Source organism: Taudactylus pleione, unplaced genomic scaffold, assembly GCF_031769625.1.
Source record: "Taudactylus pleione unplaced genomic scaffold, aTauple2 ptg000619l, whole genome shotgun sequence".
Taxonomy (NCBI): domain Eukaryota; kingdom Metazoa; phylum Chordata; class Amphibia; order Anura; family Myobatrachidae; genus Taudactylus; species Taudactylus pleione.
Genome location: NW_028285021.1, coordinates 4,524,248 through 4,540,744, shown reverse-complemented (window position 1 = coordinate 4,540,744; position 16,497 = coordinate 4,524,248). Strand labels below are relative to the sequence as shown.

Genomic DNA, 16,497 nt, shown 5'->3' with positions numbered 1-16,497 from the left:
CTGCTCTGCACAGCTCTCCTGCTACACCCCCCACCCTCCTCCAGTAATAACGGACCACATTTCACATAAAATAATGGTGCCAGAAAGTACAACAAAACCCCCTCCCCCGTGGTCACACCATAAGACCCTACTACCGGAGAGCTCTATGCAGCTGGAGACAGTAGACAGCTGGGATGTAAAGGAGGATCAGAGTAGACTGAGACAGACAGCAGGGATCAGAGCAGGCCAGGATGGAGAGGAGTCGTCGGTGCAGGCCGGGACGGACAGAGGCACAGCAGTCACCGCAGGCGACACTCGGCACATGCACTCCTGTGCATGATATGAACACCGCAATACTATCAGCACGAATCTCCACCGGAGCTGATGAGGATCTGCTTCCTCTCTCACTGCAAAATCTAGTAGCCAGGCAGCCAAATCTGGTAGCCATGGCGACCTGGCCCCCGGGATTTGTCGAGCCCTGCTCTAAAATCACTGATATTTATTGGTATTCGACTATTTGGTTGTTAATATACTTTGGGGCATATTCAATTAGACGCGAAAAGTCGAAAAGGATTCCCTTCCCGTACTAGTCACAGACTTCGCGTGTTTTGGAGGCGAAAACTTTTCGTGCACGGCCCGCTTTTTGCTCTATTCAATTCCAAAGACATGAAAAGGAGTCCCGGCGAAACACAAACATGCGAAAAGTGCTGTCAGATTTGGGGAAATCAGCCTGACACCCCCAAAAGATGTATTGGGGATTAATGTAGATGCCCCCAAATAGCCCTACTGAAGCTATTTGGGGCACTTAAATGCTCTCAATAGCTGCTAATTAGGTCTTTGCACAAGTGGTGAAGAATAGCATTTAGCAGTGTTTCTGGTGAAATTAAGTAGTCCCAGCAAATTTGGAGTACATGAAAATGGGTGCAAGCATGTTTAAAAATGGCAAAAGTGAAGTTTAAAAAAAAACGTGAAAAACGCACCTTCGGCAAGCACCTGCAATAAAAAAAAAAAAAACACCTCCCCCATACTTGCAGACCCCCCAAAAGCTTATTTTGCAAGTTTTTAAGTTTGTACCCCAACTTTTTACTTTTTTGCGCCCATTTTCAAAATCATTTGTTTGGGCTGTTCTTAAAAGAATTTTAGGATTTTTTTTATGCAGCTAACCGTTGGGGGCCTGTGCCAAGGGTGCAGGGTGGTTTCTCCACCTTTGCACCCCAAAACCGCAATTCTGCACTTTTTTCCGCCTGCTTTCATAGGCGAAACTTTTTCGCCTATACCAATGCATTGACTTTCCGCCTAGGCAAAAAGTCTTTAGAATTGAATACGGCGAAACGTTTGCGTCTGGCGAAAGGACGTCATCGGCGAAACTGACGAAAACAGCTTACCGCTGCAAATTGAATATGCCCCTTTGTATATGTTCTATATTGCAATGTGTGAATGCTACAAATCTTTTTACCATATGTCCCTTCTTATACCTTATGTGTTGTCTTCACTCTTATATTAGTCTTTATATTCATTTTTTGTATATAATTTGTTATTCCAGCTGTGGATTTATATTTGAGTTTGGTCCAGAGCTGGTCTCTGATTTGAAACATTAGGACTTGGTTGGCCAACATACTGTCTGTTTCTTATTTGTGTGACCCTGTTGGGACATACGTATTGCGGTCTACTTTTGTATGGTATCTATGCCAGTTATGTGAACAGATCCTCTCTGGTAACATTAGAATGTTTCCATCTGTACTTTATTTGCTTTGTTGAAAAATTTTCTAAATATTTTTGCAAAAAAAAAAAAAGATCATCATCATGTGGGAAGCTCACTGCAGAATGGTACCGTGCGAGGCGATGGGGGAATCAGACGTCCGACATATCGGGCAGAGTCCCCACACAAGGTGGTCAACCGCCCGATATGCCAGCTCCCCCTTCCTCCTCCCGCATAGCGCTGCATGGGATTGCACATCGCATCCCCTGATCTACTGATCCTGCAGGGGGTGGGGTGTACGACCCCACGGGAGCACGGTTTGTCCCATATCATGGCCATACACGTTGTGATATAGCATAAAAATAGGGTAAATAGATTTGATTGATTTAAATATATGCAATATTAAGCAATAATTAGCACTAACATTACTATATGGGGATATAATAACCTGTTTTTAATGCATATTGTATAAAGAATTTTTTTTTTTTAAATGATAAGCCTTACTGAGGACAAGAGATTTTTTTTGTACCTATAAAACAGATAGTTAGGGTAGGGGAGGGAGAGATCAAGGGAGGGGAGGTAAAAGTCGAGGAAGCCTGCGAAACAGGAGCCCAGAAAGAGCTGAAGGGACAAAAGGAAGCAAATAGAAGCATTAGGGGAGTAGGGAACTGTGGAAGGAGAATTCCAATCCTAGCAATCACACAGACGTTCTCTACCAGCTCGTCATGGGGTCTACTAAGAGTCTCAACTGGATAGCTCAGATGCACACTAAGGGGGGCAGTAGGGTACAGTAACACCAAGAAGGGCCGTAATCTATTATTTTTATGGGTTGCCAGCCTACATGGCTTTCCCTCTTTACACCACCAGCTTGAAGTATAGTGAGAATATTTAAAATAGAATTTAGAAAAAAAAACATTGGTGTAGGGTTTAATTCAGTTCTTTCGACACGTTTGTTAAAAATGACGTGAAGTTGGCGGTATAAGGAGACTGTTTGATGGAATACTCACCCATGAAAAGTTACCAATATATAAAGATGTTTTCTTGCGCAAATTATTGTATCTGTACAAAATCGCCGGCGTCCTGTTTGACTTTGTGGAGGAAGCCAGCACAGGGGAGGGCGGCTCCAGGTCATTAGCCTTCCCATCACTGTGGGAGGAGACTAGAGACGCCACTGCCAATAGATCATCATACAGGTCTACCTGCTCCGCAGCAAACTCAGATTCCTAGGAGGAGAAAGCAGTCATTAGTGGATAAAATCAAACTACCACGATACCAAGGCAGAGATCCTAAGTAACCCACACAATGCAAATATAACACAATCATCATCGATTTTTATACTATGTCAAACTCAAATGCACTTTACAACTGGCAACCTAGTACAGGATAAGACTCCCAGAGCTAAAATGCTTGGGACCAGGGTTTTATTTTTGGATTTCGGAATATACCGTATTTTGGAATATATGCATACTATAATGAGATATCTTGAGAATGGGACCCAAATCTAAACACAGAATGCATTTATGTTTATATACACCTTATACACACAGCCTGCAGGTCATTTTATACAATATTTTCAATAATTTTGTGGCTCAAAAAAGTTTGTGTACATACATTAAATTCATTTATGTTTCATATATACAGCCTAAATGTAATTTTATACAATATGTTTTAATAATTTGGTGCCTTAAACAAAGTTTGTGTACATTGAACCATCAAAAATCTCAGACATGCTAAAAAAAAAAAAAAAAATCTATCTCGGAATTCCGTATTTTGGAATATTTGTATATGGGAGACTCAACCTGTAGTAACAAACAAAAGAGAGGTAAGAGGGTCCAGCTCACAATCTTACAATGATTTTACGGGGGTTTGCAATAGGACGTGCACTGCTAATAGCCGGCATTCTAAAGGTAAATATCGGGCGTTAGGGGGAGGGTTAGGGTGCTGATTTATGGTTAAGCATTAGGAGGGAGGGTTAGGTTTAGGGTGCAGGGAGGTTAGATTTAGGCACCGGGGAGGGAGTGTTAGGTTTAGGGTGCGGGGTGGCGGAGGTTAGGTTTAGGCACTAGGGGGAGGGAAGGTTTAGCCACTACCCCCTGCAGTTCCTCTTTCCTGCCTGGGGTGTCACTCTCTGCTCAGGTGCTTCTAGGACACTCGGCTAATGCATCAAACTGCTGAGATACAGACCAGAATGTGCTAACAGCACCAGAGCAGATAGCAACACCCCAGGCAGGAAAGAAAAACTGCCCAGGTTGTGACAGGTGCAGGGTGCTGGAATAAACACTTATTAAAAAATAAAGTTTTTTCATCCTAACTATAATAAAGCTCCTAATTCCATTTATATTTTTATACAATGGCAGTAAGTTCCTAGAATAATACAAGAAAAAACGAGGAATTCAAATCAAATACCACAAAGCAATGCTATAAAATAAAAGAACATATTACATGCAAGACCGAAGGGGTTGTAAAAGAGGAACTACAAAGGGCGCACACCTTTACTAATGCAAATCCACACATATGAGATATGGTTCTCATATGGACTTAGGAATGCAGTGTTTTCATGAATTCCTTTTTCTTTGACAAACTGTACATTGAAGATTTTATTTAATGATTTTGATTGCTAAAGAGTTACACAGCCTAATATGGGAAGACAATTTGTCTGTGTAAAATGCAATAGATTCTTCAAAAAAATAAAAATGAAATGACAAAAACAAGAGAGATTACAAGGCAAGAGAACACAAACATCACAAATTAAAGGTTGGTAGGTTTCCCACTTAAATAAGCTTCGGTGGAGGTCACTCAAGGCCTGGGAGCATTCACCATAATATAAAGCCAGAGCATGGGAACCTCCATAATCTGTAGAACATGTGTTCTAAGACAAATGATCAGCAGAAACTCTGGTTTGCATTAAGTGCCAGGAACCTACTAGATATTACTAGCGATGGGGAGGACCACTAATGTATTTCTATATGGAAGTGTGTGTGATAGAGCTCCACAGAACTGTTCAGCACTCTCAATATATGTCAGCAATGACCTGTCATTCAGTCTCTAATTAATTTGTTCATACTGTTCAGGCCTCATACACACTGGCATTTTCTAGGAGAGCTGGAAATGTTGAATGCTAGAAGCACCAGAGCAGAGAGCGACACCCCGGGCAGGACAGAGGAATGCACAGGTTTGGACAGGTGCAGGGTGCTAGAATGAAAACTAGTAGCTATCATTTATCATCATCACTTATTTTACAAAGACACATTAATGCACACATAAATTCTGTCTAAATTCAGTAACAGAGAAAGCAGAACTGTCTGCTTAACAAGCTAACTTGCAGAATATGTGTAACGGCCTGTAATCAGCAGCGACCAACATAAAAACTATTCACAATTGAATATTACAGCTATTCAATAATAAGTGATAAAATATGAATTTGGCTATTAAAAGCACAGTGCTTTAAAACACTAGGGAACTAACAATATTGAAGCGCTCTATTTTCAAGTGCACAATCTCCCCAATGTCACATTGGCCAGAAAGGAAAAAACAACCCAAACCCTTTTTTTTTTTTTTTAATCACAGAAGCCACAAAGTATCCCAGTGCACTACCTCCAAATAAATAATAAGAGATATGGCAAGAACTTACCTTTTTTCATCTCTTTTTCTGCGAGGTCCATAGGGTTCCACAGGGATACCTTGGGTTATAGTCATGGCTTGGCCATCGGGCACCACACAGTTAAACTTTGTACTCCCAGGATGCACTGGGCCCCCCTCCTATAACCCCGCCCCCAGGCCAAGGCACCTCAGTTCAGTAATACGCAAAGGTCATAGGAGGAGAAAAAGAGAGAAGGAAGTCTGGAACACACAAGAATCACATAACCACAACAGGGAGACGGAAATTCAGCGACCAGACCCATCTGAAGCACAGGGCCAGGGTGGGCGCCTTGTGGAACCCTATGGACCTCGCAGAAACAGAGATAACAAAAGGTAAGTTCTTACCATATCTCTTATTTTCTGCAGCAGGCTCCATAGGGTATCCACAGAGATACCTTGGGAGTGCCCAAAGCAGTATCCACAAGGGTGGGGCACTCCTGTGCAGAACAGAGAACTTGCCACCCGAAGGAAGCATCCTGAGAGGCAAAAGGTATCAAATGCATATAACCTTACAAAGGTATGGACAGAGGACCACGTGGCCGCCTTACAAAGCTGTACAGCCGAGGCGCCACAGCGAGCTGTCCTTGAAGGTCCCACAGACCTTGTAGAATGAGCAGTGACAGAGGGCGGAACAGGAATGCTCTCATGAATGTAAGCCTCAGAAAACGCCATGCGAATCCACCTGGCCAACGTTTGCTTGTTGGCAGGCCAACCCTTCTTATGGAAACCATAGAGGACAAACAAAGCGTCCGACCTCCTAAGGGAACCGCTACGGTCCACGTACAACCGTAGAGCTCGTACCACATCCATTGCGACCTCACCTGATGAAAGGTCTGCTGAGTTACAGGCCGGCACTACAATTTCCTCATTAATGTGGAAACTAGAGACCACATTAGGCAGTAACCAAGGGCAAGTCCAAAGCACTGCCCTGTTCCTGTGAAAAACCAGAAAGGGGGGTCGGCAGGAAAGAGCCCCCAAATCTGACACCCTCCTGGCGGAAGCAATAGCCAGGAGAAGCACAGTCTTAGCTGTGAGCCATTTGAGATCCACTGAGCCCAGTGGTTCAAATTGAGGTCCTGGGAGAGCCCGAAGGACCACAGCCAACTCCCAAGGAGCCACAGGAGGCACAAAGGAAGGCTGTATGCAAAGAGCACCCTGCATAAAGGTGCGAACATCCGAGAGTGGAGCAATCCTCCGCTGAAACCACACAGACAGTGCGGAAACATGTACTTTCAATGAGGCTAGACGAAGACCCTTATCTAAGCCTGCCTGGAGAAAAGCCAGAACCCTGGATATCCGAAATACCTGGGGAATGTACCTCCTGGGGCGTGACTGGCAGAAGCAGGTTTCCGAGCTTTAAGCATGGTGTTAACCATCGAGCCGGAGAACCCCTTAGCTTTTAGGGGGGATGTCTCAAGAGCCACGCCATCAAAGACAGACGACCCAAATCCGAGTAAACACAAGGACTGTGAGACAACATGTCTGGACGTTGAGGCAACAGCAGCGGAGTGTGTATAGAGAGACTCTGAAGATCTGAGTACCAGTGACGTCTGGGCCACTCTAGTACGATCACGCCTCCTTCGTGCTTGAACTTCCTCAATACCCGAGGAAGGGAGAAAACTGGTACGCAAACTGGAAGGTCCACCGAACCGACAGAGTGTCTACCAGGAGAGCCTCTGCTTCTCTTGTTGTGGACCCATAGAATCTTAGCTTGCGGTTGTGTCTGGAGGCCATGAGGTCTATCTGTGGAAGGCCCCATTTGTCCACCAGGAGTTGGAAGACCTCCTGGTGAAGTGACCACTTCCCCTGGATTTACATCGTGTCGACTGAGGAAGTCACTTCCCAGTTGAGTACTCCTGGAATGAACACTGCCGAGATGGCTGGTAGATTGTCTTCCGCCCAAGTCAGAATGCAGGATACCTCTTTTAGAGCCGCCTGACTTCAAGTTCCGCCTTGATGATTTACATAGTGGTGTTGTCTGACTGAACTTGTACGGGTTTTCCCTCGCAGAACCAGTCTTCCATGGAGCATCACTCTGAACACTGCCCGAAGTTCCAATATATTGATCGGAAGAGCAGATACCGGTGACGTCCACTGTCCTTAAAAACGTGTGGACCTGTCACTGCGCCCCATCCCTGGACACAGGCGTCCGTCGTGAGAAGGACCCAATCTGGGATCCAAAATGGGCGCCCCTTGTTTAGGTGAGATGTCTGTAACCACCAAGAGCACCTCCGGCTGAAAGCACCCTTGTCTGTGTCTTTATCAGATCATGTGATCCATCCCATCTGCAGAGGAACATCTTCGGTAGAGGTCTTGAACGAAACTGGGCATAATCCACCATGTCGAACGTCGACACCATGGAACCCAGTAATCTCCAAGGGAATGAACACCCGGCGACCCTTGAGACAGGAAGGTATCCTGGTCTGTAGGGCTGAGATGTTCTATGTTAAGAAGATTCAATGCTGCTGAGAGTCAAACAGTACTCCCAGATGGATCATCCTCTGGGATGGCAACAATGTGGACTTTTTCCAATTGATCAGCCAGCCGTGAGTCTGCAACACCGATACTGTCAGGTGCAAATGATTGCGAAGTACCTCCGAAGACCCTGCTGGAAGAAGCAGGTTGTCCACGAAAGGTAGCAGGCGAACCCCCTGTAACCGCAGATGAGAAGCCATGACCGCCATTACCTTGGTGAACACCCGCAGAGCCGTGAAAGGACCAAACGGCAGGAAACAGGTAATGGTGATCCAATAGAGAAAATCTGAAAAACCTCTGATGAGCCGTAGCAATGGGGATATGCAGGTAGGCATCCTGAATTTTCAGTGACACCATGAAATCCACAGGTTCCATAGCGAATATAATGGAATGTAAAGTCTCCATCATAAATCAAGGGACCCTCAGTAACTTGTTGAGAGCCTTGAGATTGAGAATAGGACGGAAAGAACCGTTCGGTTTTGGTACCAAAAAGAGATTGGAGTAATAACCCGTCCCCCTGAGGGACAGGAACTATGACCCCTTCTTGGAGCATAGAACCTACCACTTTCTGGATTTCTAGAGTCTTTGTGGAATGAAGACCTACCTCCGGAGTGTAGGAAAAAAACTGATGGGGAGGCCTTCTGCTGAAGGAGAGGGCGTACCAGTGAGAAACCATTTCTCTGACCCAGGTGTCTGTGGTAATCATCCACCAGTACTGGGTGAACCGAAGAAGTCGGTCTCCCACCTTGGGGTCCCCCAAGGGGAGGCCCGTCTCATCATGCTGAGGGTTTGTCCTCAGGCTTGGTGACAGGGCGTCTAGCACTCCAAGGCCGCTTCTTGGACTTGGGTGCCTTCTTGGTGACTCCTGATGGTGTGGAAAAAGACTGCATCTTTTGCTTACCTTGAAGGAGATCGTCCTTTCTGGCCTAAGTAGCAGTCCCAGATGGCGCCGGAGATGATGGCAGACATGCAGACTTTGCAGCTGCCAATGTACTTACAATTTTATCCAAGTCTGGGCCGAAGGAGACCTGACCAATAAACGGTAAGCCTTCCAGGCCCTTCTTGGACTCCACGTCTGCATTCCAAGAACATAACCACAATGATCGGCGAGACGAAACTGCTGCTGCTGAAATCCTGGAAGTAAGCAGGCTAACATCCAACACTGCTTCGTTAATATAAGTAGCAGAATCACAGATATTACCTACCAGCACCGTCTGCTCCTCAGAAGCATCAGAGGAGAAAGACGACTCCAGGCGTTATCTCTATTTCTACGAAGTCCATAGGGTTACACAGGATACCTTGGGGATGTCCCAAAGCAGTATCCTTTAAGGGTGGGGACGCTCCTGTGCTGAAAGGAAAATTTGCCGCCCGAAGGAAGCATCCTGAGAGGCGTAGGTATCAAAGGCATAATACCGTACGAAAGTATGGACAGATGACCACGTGGCTGCCTTGCAAAGCTGGACCGCTGAAGCGCCACGTCGAGCTGCCCACGAAGGACCCACAGACCTAGTGGAATGAGCCCGAACAGGAAGGCCTTCATGAACATAAGCTTCAGAAATAGCCAGGCGAAACCCATCCTGCCAACGTTTGCTTAGTGGCAGGCCAACCCTTCTTCCGGAAGCCACAAAGGACAAAGAGTCCGACTTCCTAAAAGAAGCAGTGCGGTCATCAAAGTTTTATGGCCTGCACCACATCTAAGGTGACCTCACCAACAGAAAGGTCCGGTGAATTAAAGGCCGGCACAATAATTTCCTCGTTGATATGGAAACTAGATACCACTTTCGAGAGAAAACCAGGGCGAGTGCGAAGCACAGCCCTGTATCTATGAAAAATGAGAAATGGTGGTCGACATGATAGAGTCCCCAATTCTGAGACCCTTCTGTCTGAAGCAATGGCCAGAAGAAACACCGTTTTAAGGGTAAGCCATTTCAAATCCACTGAGCCCAGTGGTTCAAATGGACGTCCTTGAAGAGCTCTTAGGACCACAGCCAAATCCCAAGGCGCCACAGGTGGAACAAAGGGAGGCTGAATACGCAGTACACCTTGCATGAAAGTATGGACATCAGGAAGTGTAGCAATCCTACGATGAAACCATATAGATAGGGCAGACACCTGCACCTTCAGAGAAGCAAGGCGAAGACCTTGATCTAAACCTGCCTGTAGGAAAGCCAGCACCCTGGATAACCGAAAGACCCGAGGGAGCATAGCCTCTTGGGCGACACCACTGAAAGAAAGCATGCCATACCCGATGGTAAATGCTGGCAGATGAAGGCTTCCGAGCTCGTAACATGGTGTTAACCACAGAGCAGGAAAACCCTCTGGACCTCAAAAGGGCAGTCTCAATAGCCACGCCGTCAAAGACAGCCGACCAAGGTCCGGATGATGACAAGGACCCTGAGATAACAGGTCCGAACGTTGAGGCAACAGCATCGGAGTGTCCACTGAGAGACTCCGAAGGTCTGAGTACCAGTGCCGTCTGGGCCACGCTGGAGCTATCAGTAGGAGCGTGCCGCCTTCTTGCTTGAATCTGCGTATCACTCGAGGAAGAGGGGAGAACGGAGGGAAGAGGTACGCATACTGGAAGGTCAAACTGACTGACAGGGCGTCCACTAGATAATCTTTTGCATCTCTTGTTCTTGACCCGAACACCAGCAGTATGTTGTGTCGGGAGGCCATGAGATCTATCTCCGGTAGGCCCCACTTGTTCACCTGCAGCTGAAACACCTCCGGGTGAAGAGACCACTCTCCTGGATGCAAGTCTGCTTCCCATTTGAGGACTCCTGGTATGAACACTGCCGATATTGCAGTGAGATGTCTTTCCGCCCAAGCTAGAATGCGGGACACTTCTGTCAGAGCCGCCTGACTGCGGGTCCCTCCTTGGTGGTTTATTTAAGCCACCATGGTGGCATTGTCTGACTGAACCTGCATGGTCCTCCCGTGTATGACCTGTCTTGCCTGCTGGAGAGCCTTGAACACTGCCCGAAGTTCCAATATGTTTATTGGAAGAGCAGCTTCTGACAGCGTCCACCTTCCCTGGAAGTAGTGAGGACCCGTCACTGCTCCCCAGCCTCAGAGACTGGCGTCCGTCGTCAGAAGGACCCAGTACGCAATCCAAAAGGGGCGCCCCCTGTTCAGGTGAGTAGTCTGCATCCACTAGGCCAGAGACAGACGTACCTCCGGGGGAAGCACCATTGTCTGTGACTTTATCCACTGGGGCAACCCATTCCATCTGGAGAGGATCAACTTCTGCAGAGGTCTGGAGGGGAACTGGGAAAACTCCACCATGTCGAACATCGACACCATGGAACCCAGTTACCTCATCGCCGAGTGAATAGACACCCAGCGACTCCGCAGGCAAATGTGATTTTTTGCCTGGAACGCAAAGATCTTGTCCTCCGTCACAAATATTTTCTGATGTTGGGAGTCCAATAGAGCTCAGAGATGGAGCATCCTCTGTGATGGCACCAGCGAGGACTTCTTCCAATTTATCAGCCAGCCGTGAGTCTGCAGTACAGTCAATTGCAGATGGTGCTGAAGTTTCTCTGGAGACTCCGCCAACAACAAGAGGTCGTCCAGATACGGCAACAAGCGAACCCCCTGCAGCAGGTGAGCTGCCATAACTTTGGTAAACACCCAAGGCGCTGTGGCCAGACCAAAAGGCAGTGCCTGAAACTGGATATGGTCGTTGACCACTGCAAACCTGAGGAAACGCTGGTGCGCTGAGACAATAGGGATATGCAGGTAAGCATCCTGAACATCCAGCGACACCATGAAGTCCCCAGACTCCATTGCTAGGATGATGGTACGCAGAGTCTCCATCCAGAAATGAGGAACCCTCGAAAATTTGTTGAGGGATTTGAGGTTGAGTATTGGCCGTTAGGACCCATTAGGTTTCTGTACCAGAAAAAGATTGGAGTAATACCCCAATCCCCTCTGAGACAAAGGAACCGGCACTATGACCGCATCCTGGAGCATAGAGCGCAATACCTTCTTGAACTCCAGGGCCTTGTCCTGATTGGACTGAATACCCATGGTGAAAAACCGTCTGGGGCACTCCGCCAGAAGGAAAGGGTGTACCCTTGCAAAACTACTTCTCTTAACCACGTGTCTGAAGTGGTCAGAAACCAGCTTTGGGTGAATTGAAGAAGTCGGTCTCACACTTTGGGGTCCCCCAAAGCGAGGCCCATCCTGTCAGGCCGCAGGCTTGTCGTCGGACTTGGGAGCAGGACGTCTGGTACTCCAAGCCTGCTTCTTTGGCTTTGTAGGTTTCTTGGCAGCAGGCCGCCTCGGAAAGGACTGTACCGTGGGGGTTTCCTCTGGGTTCTATAGGGCCGAAAGGACGAAGAGCCCGACCCTGATTGGACAGTAGCCGATGGCAGGCATGCAGACTTAGCTGCCGCCAGAGTAGCCACAATTTTGTCCAGATCAGGGCCAAAAAGGACTTCTCCATTAAAGGGTAAACCCTCCAAACCCTTCTTGGAATCAGCATCCGCCTTCCAAGAACGCAACCACAAGGTGCGACGAGCTGCCACTGATGCCGAGGAGATCCTAGAAGCAAGAAGGCCTATATCCAATTCCTCCTCATTAATGTAGGTGGCTGAGTCCCTGAGATTACCCACCAACTCCACCTGTTCAGGTGCTGAGTCCGTGTCCAGAGACGCCTCCAAAGTATCAGCCCAGCGCTCCATGGCTCTAGCCACCCAGCACACAGCCATAGTCGGTCTGCACACCCCTCCTGCAAGGGAATACATGGATTGGAGACATATTACAACCTTGCGATCCGCAGGATCTTTTAAGGAGGACATGGAGAGCATAGGTAATGTAGCACTCTTCACTAGACGTGTGACATGAGAATCCAATTGTGGAGGGGTTTCCCACTTAAAGAAATAATTTTTCGCAAAGGGATATGCCACCGTCAAGCGTCTTTGAGGCTGGTAACGTTTACCCGGAGTTTTCCACGCTTCCCCCAGATGATCCACTAGCTGCCCAGATAGGGGAAATACCGTAGCGTCACCTTTGATATTGTCGAAAAAGGAATATTTTGATTTGGCCACGGGGGGTTCGTCATCTTCAATAACCAAGGCCGTGCGGACCACACGTATAATGCCCGGTATATATACCTTAGACTCCGTCTCCTTAGTACGGAAAGGCTCCTGGTCAGAAAGGTCAAACATTTCTCCGTCATCGGATGACACATCATCCAGATCATAGTGATCAGTGTGAGATTGCAGCGGTCGCTTATGCGGCTGTAATGGTGACTCCCCCTATAATACGTCCGACAAGTGTTGCACCGTAGTGGACAGGGAGCTAACCCACGCAGGCTGAGTGACCTGGGGGCGAAAGTGGACGACTCTGGGGTACCACTGTCTAGGAAAACCCTGTAGGGACGACACCATTGACTGCTGTGAAAACCCCATCTGGCGCAAAGCAGGGGGCATCGCTAGTAGTCCCACCAGGGTTGTAAGCGCCTTAGCAAAACAAGTCCAGGGAGGTTCCTGCACAGGTGCAGAGACAGTCATAGGGCGTGAGAGAAAACACACCTTACATAATCCCTCAGAGTGTCCATCACCCTCCACCAATTGTACATGACATATGGAACATTTTGGATGCAGGAGAAAATCACGATCACTGTCAGACATGATGAGTGACACTTAAAAATGTATGTGACACACCTCACAGACAACACAGTAGTAGTGAAATATAAGCCCCCTGGACATCTCACAGCAAGGGCTTTAGCAGAGAAGAACAGGGATTGGTAAAAAGGCTGACAGACAGAAATACAGTACAGGCAGCAGCGCTAGCATAAAGTCACATACAATGCAGAATTCAACCCTGCACTATTAGCGCTGAGCTCAACTACCCAGACACAGAGTCTGGTAGGAAACAGCGCTACATACTCTGACCTGCTACTGGGGAGGAGAGGTATGCAGGGGGGACCCAGACCACGATGCCAGCGTTCAGCTCCAGCAGCGTTTGCCACATATAAAAAGATGGCCGCCGAGGAGCAGAGAGGAGGCGGAGTCCGGGGGAGGAGCGGCTGCACTGGCTCAGACTGCTGTGGAGAGGCAGTGTGCAGCGGGGGAGGCACCGGCTGCTGTGCAGGGATGGCGCGCTCCCCTGGCCTGCTTTTAACCCCCGGGACGCCAGAGCGTTTCTGCCCCACCGCGGCCTGCTGTCCTGGGGGGTAGTGGAAGCTCAGGTGCAGTACCTGGCTCCACGCTGCGGCCAGTCCCCAGGGAGCCCCCGCTTACATGCGTCAGCATAGTGTTCACTCTAGCTCTAGCGGCAGGCAGGGCGCCGGAGCTAGAGAGGGCAACCTTGTGCGCGCGTCGAAGGCGCGCGCGTCCGAAAAGGGGGCGTGGTCATGAAAAGGGGCATGTCTATAAGACGCGTCCCCTTTTCGTCATACTTGGGGGCGTGCCTGGCACTTAGAGACACGCCGGGCAGCCCCCAAGCGCTGCAGAAAGGGAGAATAGATGCCGGGCGCATGCGCCCGGCGTCTATTCTCCGGCAGTGACCGGATCACCGCACAATTCTCCACCCGTGGGACACTGCGTCCCACGGGTGAAAACGGCACCCGCAGGCTGTGAGGGCAGGGCGCTTTTTGCCCTCCAGAAGGAGGGCAGGGCGCCGCGCCCCGCTAAAACAGCCTAGCGGGAACACTATCAGCACTGACTGTCCATGCTGTACACCCTAGATGTACAGCCACAGCTGTCTTGATAGACTTCAGGGGCCAAATTTTTAGCCCCCCTCTGTAAAGGTGATCCGACTCCGAGTCGGGCACCGACGATACTGATTGCCTGAGGCTCGGGGGCGGGGTATAGGAGAGGGACCCCAGTACATCCTGGTAGGATGAAAACCTTAACTCTGTGGTGCCCGATGCCTGACGTCATCACCTATACCCCACCGTATATCCTGTGGATACCCTATGGACCCTGAAGTAGAAATTAAAAATAGAAAACATTTTTTAAAATGCAAAGATGTAAAGTATAATCCAATGTCATATTCTTGCACTTAGCGCCAATGCTCACAGAAATTATGTCCAATATCCTCTAATGGAAACAGGTTGGGTATCATCCAACCTAAAGGCAAACGTAGTCCAAATATCACAAGTAGGTGCAAAGGTTGTGTGAGGCCCACACCTCTATTGTGTATAGGTATATACCTTACGATCCGCAGTCCGGATGGGTGTAAAAGGTATTGCTGGCTAAAACAAAACAAAAAAAAAAAAAAACACCAGTGGGTCTAAAAGTACCTGGAGAAAGTCCGTAGTACTTTACCCGCAGTGATCCCCACCGCCAACGCCATACAAATGCATCAAATGTATGCAGAGCTCTACATGTATAGTACCTGTAGGGCATTTGTCACAAGTGTGCATGTACAGAACTGGTCCTTGAACAGGCGGAAAAAAGTACTGTCAGTTTAGGGTATCCCGCCCCCCTCCCTCTGCTGCATCTGTACTGGCGGTATAGACTGCCCATACACACTGGCCGACGGATAGATATATCTGCCATCGTCTGTGCAACACAGCTGACGCAATATATCTGTGAACGACGTTGTTCACAGACATATCGCTGGTACACACTGCAAGACGTGCACCAGATATATTGGCCGATCAATTGATCGGCCAATATATCTGTCAGTGTGTACCCAGCTTAAGTCACTGGCTTCTTGTTCACTTAATTGTTAATGTACTTTGTAAGGCGCTGCAGAACACTTGTGGCGCCATATAAATAAAGTATGATAAGTTTGTGCTCAATTCAACGTGAATTGAATAGCAACGGGAAGGAGCTCCCGGAGCTATTCAATTCAGTGCGCCGTTAAGCCCGACTAATGGGGTCATCCACTAGACGATTTTATCCCTGTCCAACCTCTTAACGATTTTCCCTTGAAGTTTCCCTTGAAATTTGATCTTCCACTCTGAACAATTTGCAAATGATTTGCAAAAGACCCAACGATAAGCTATGTTGTTTCAATCTGTGATTTAGAGCTTTCAGCTATAGTGGGCAGATAGTGGTTCATCGTTTAGCGTGAACGATGTGTAAACGATTTGTAAGCAATCAAGTGAAATTGACCTGCATGTTCAGTTGATGGAGGAGACGATCAAACGACCAGCGGGAGCGCGCATCGTACATCGTTAGAAACAATTACTGCACGATTTGCAAACGATGTTCAAACGATGTTTGAACGATTATCTAACGATTTTATCATTATCGTCTAGTGAATACCCCCCTTAAGGATTTCTTCTTGCATCCCTCCTAAGGTGCGAGCAGAAATCAGACAAAGCTACAGGTGTGATGCAGTTTTCTGCCCTTAGTGTCGTGGAAACAGCATAGCGCCGGGCAGTTTAGTCAGAGCATGACGGTTCTCGCGACTAAACACCATGTTTAAAGGCACGAAAACCAGCATTCTCCAACAAAACAGCGACTGAGTTTAATAGTTCCGGGAGCTCCTTTCCGGCACTATTCAATTTGTGTTGAACTGAATTGAGCCCAATCATGGTGCTATGCATTTATCATGTGTGTATACGTACAGGACATGTCTGTGCAGTGCACTTATGTGTGTACATGTACAGGTCTCATTCGTACCGTGCATTTGTACCATGTACGGTTCATGTTTGTGCCGTGCACATACCATGTGTGTGTATGCACAGGTCATGTCTGTGTTATAAAAAGAAAAACAGGCACTTATAGTCCAGTGTGTGT

The 16,497-nt window shown here is 47.8% G+C and overlaps 1 protein-coding gene across 2 annotated transcripts in view; it reads right to left on the bottom strand.

Moving 5' to 3' along the window:
* The window catches only part of CPSF7 (cleavage and polyadenylation specific factor 7), a 35,013-nt gene that overhangs the window by 16,707 nt on the left and 1,809 nt on the right, over positions 1-16,497 (bottom strand). For both annotated transcript variants that reach the window (XM_088454552.1, XM_088454551.1), the window contains exon 2: positions 2,686-2,901. In XM_088454552.1, the coding sequence (XP_088310678.1) occupies positions 2,686-2,901 (216 nt within the window). The remainder of the gene's footprint in view (positions 1-2,685; positions 2,902-16,497) is intronic.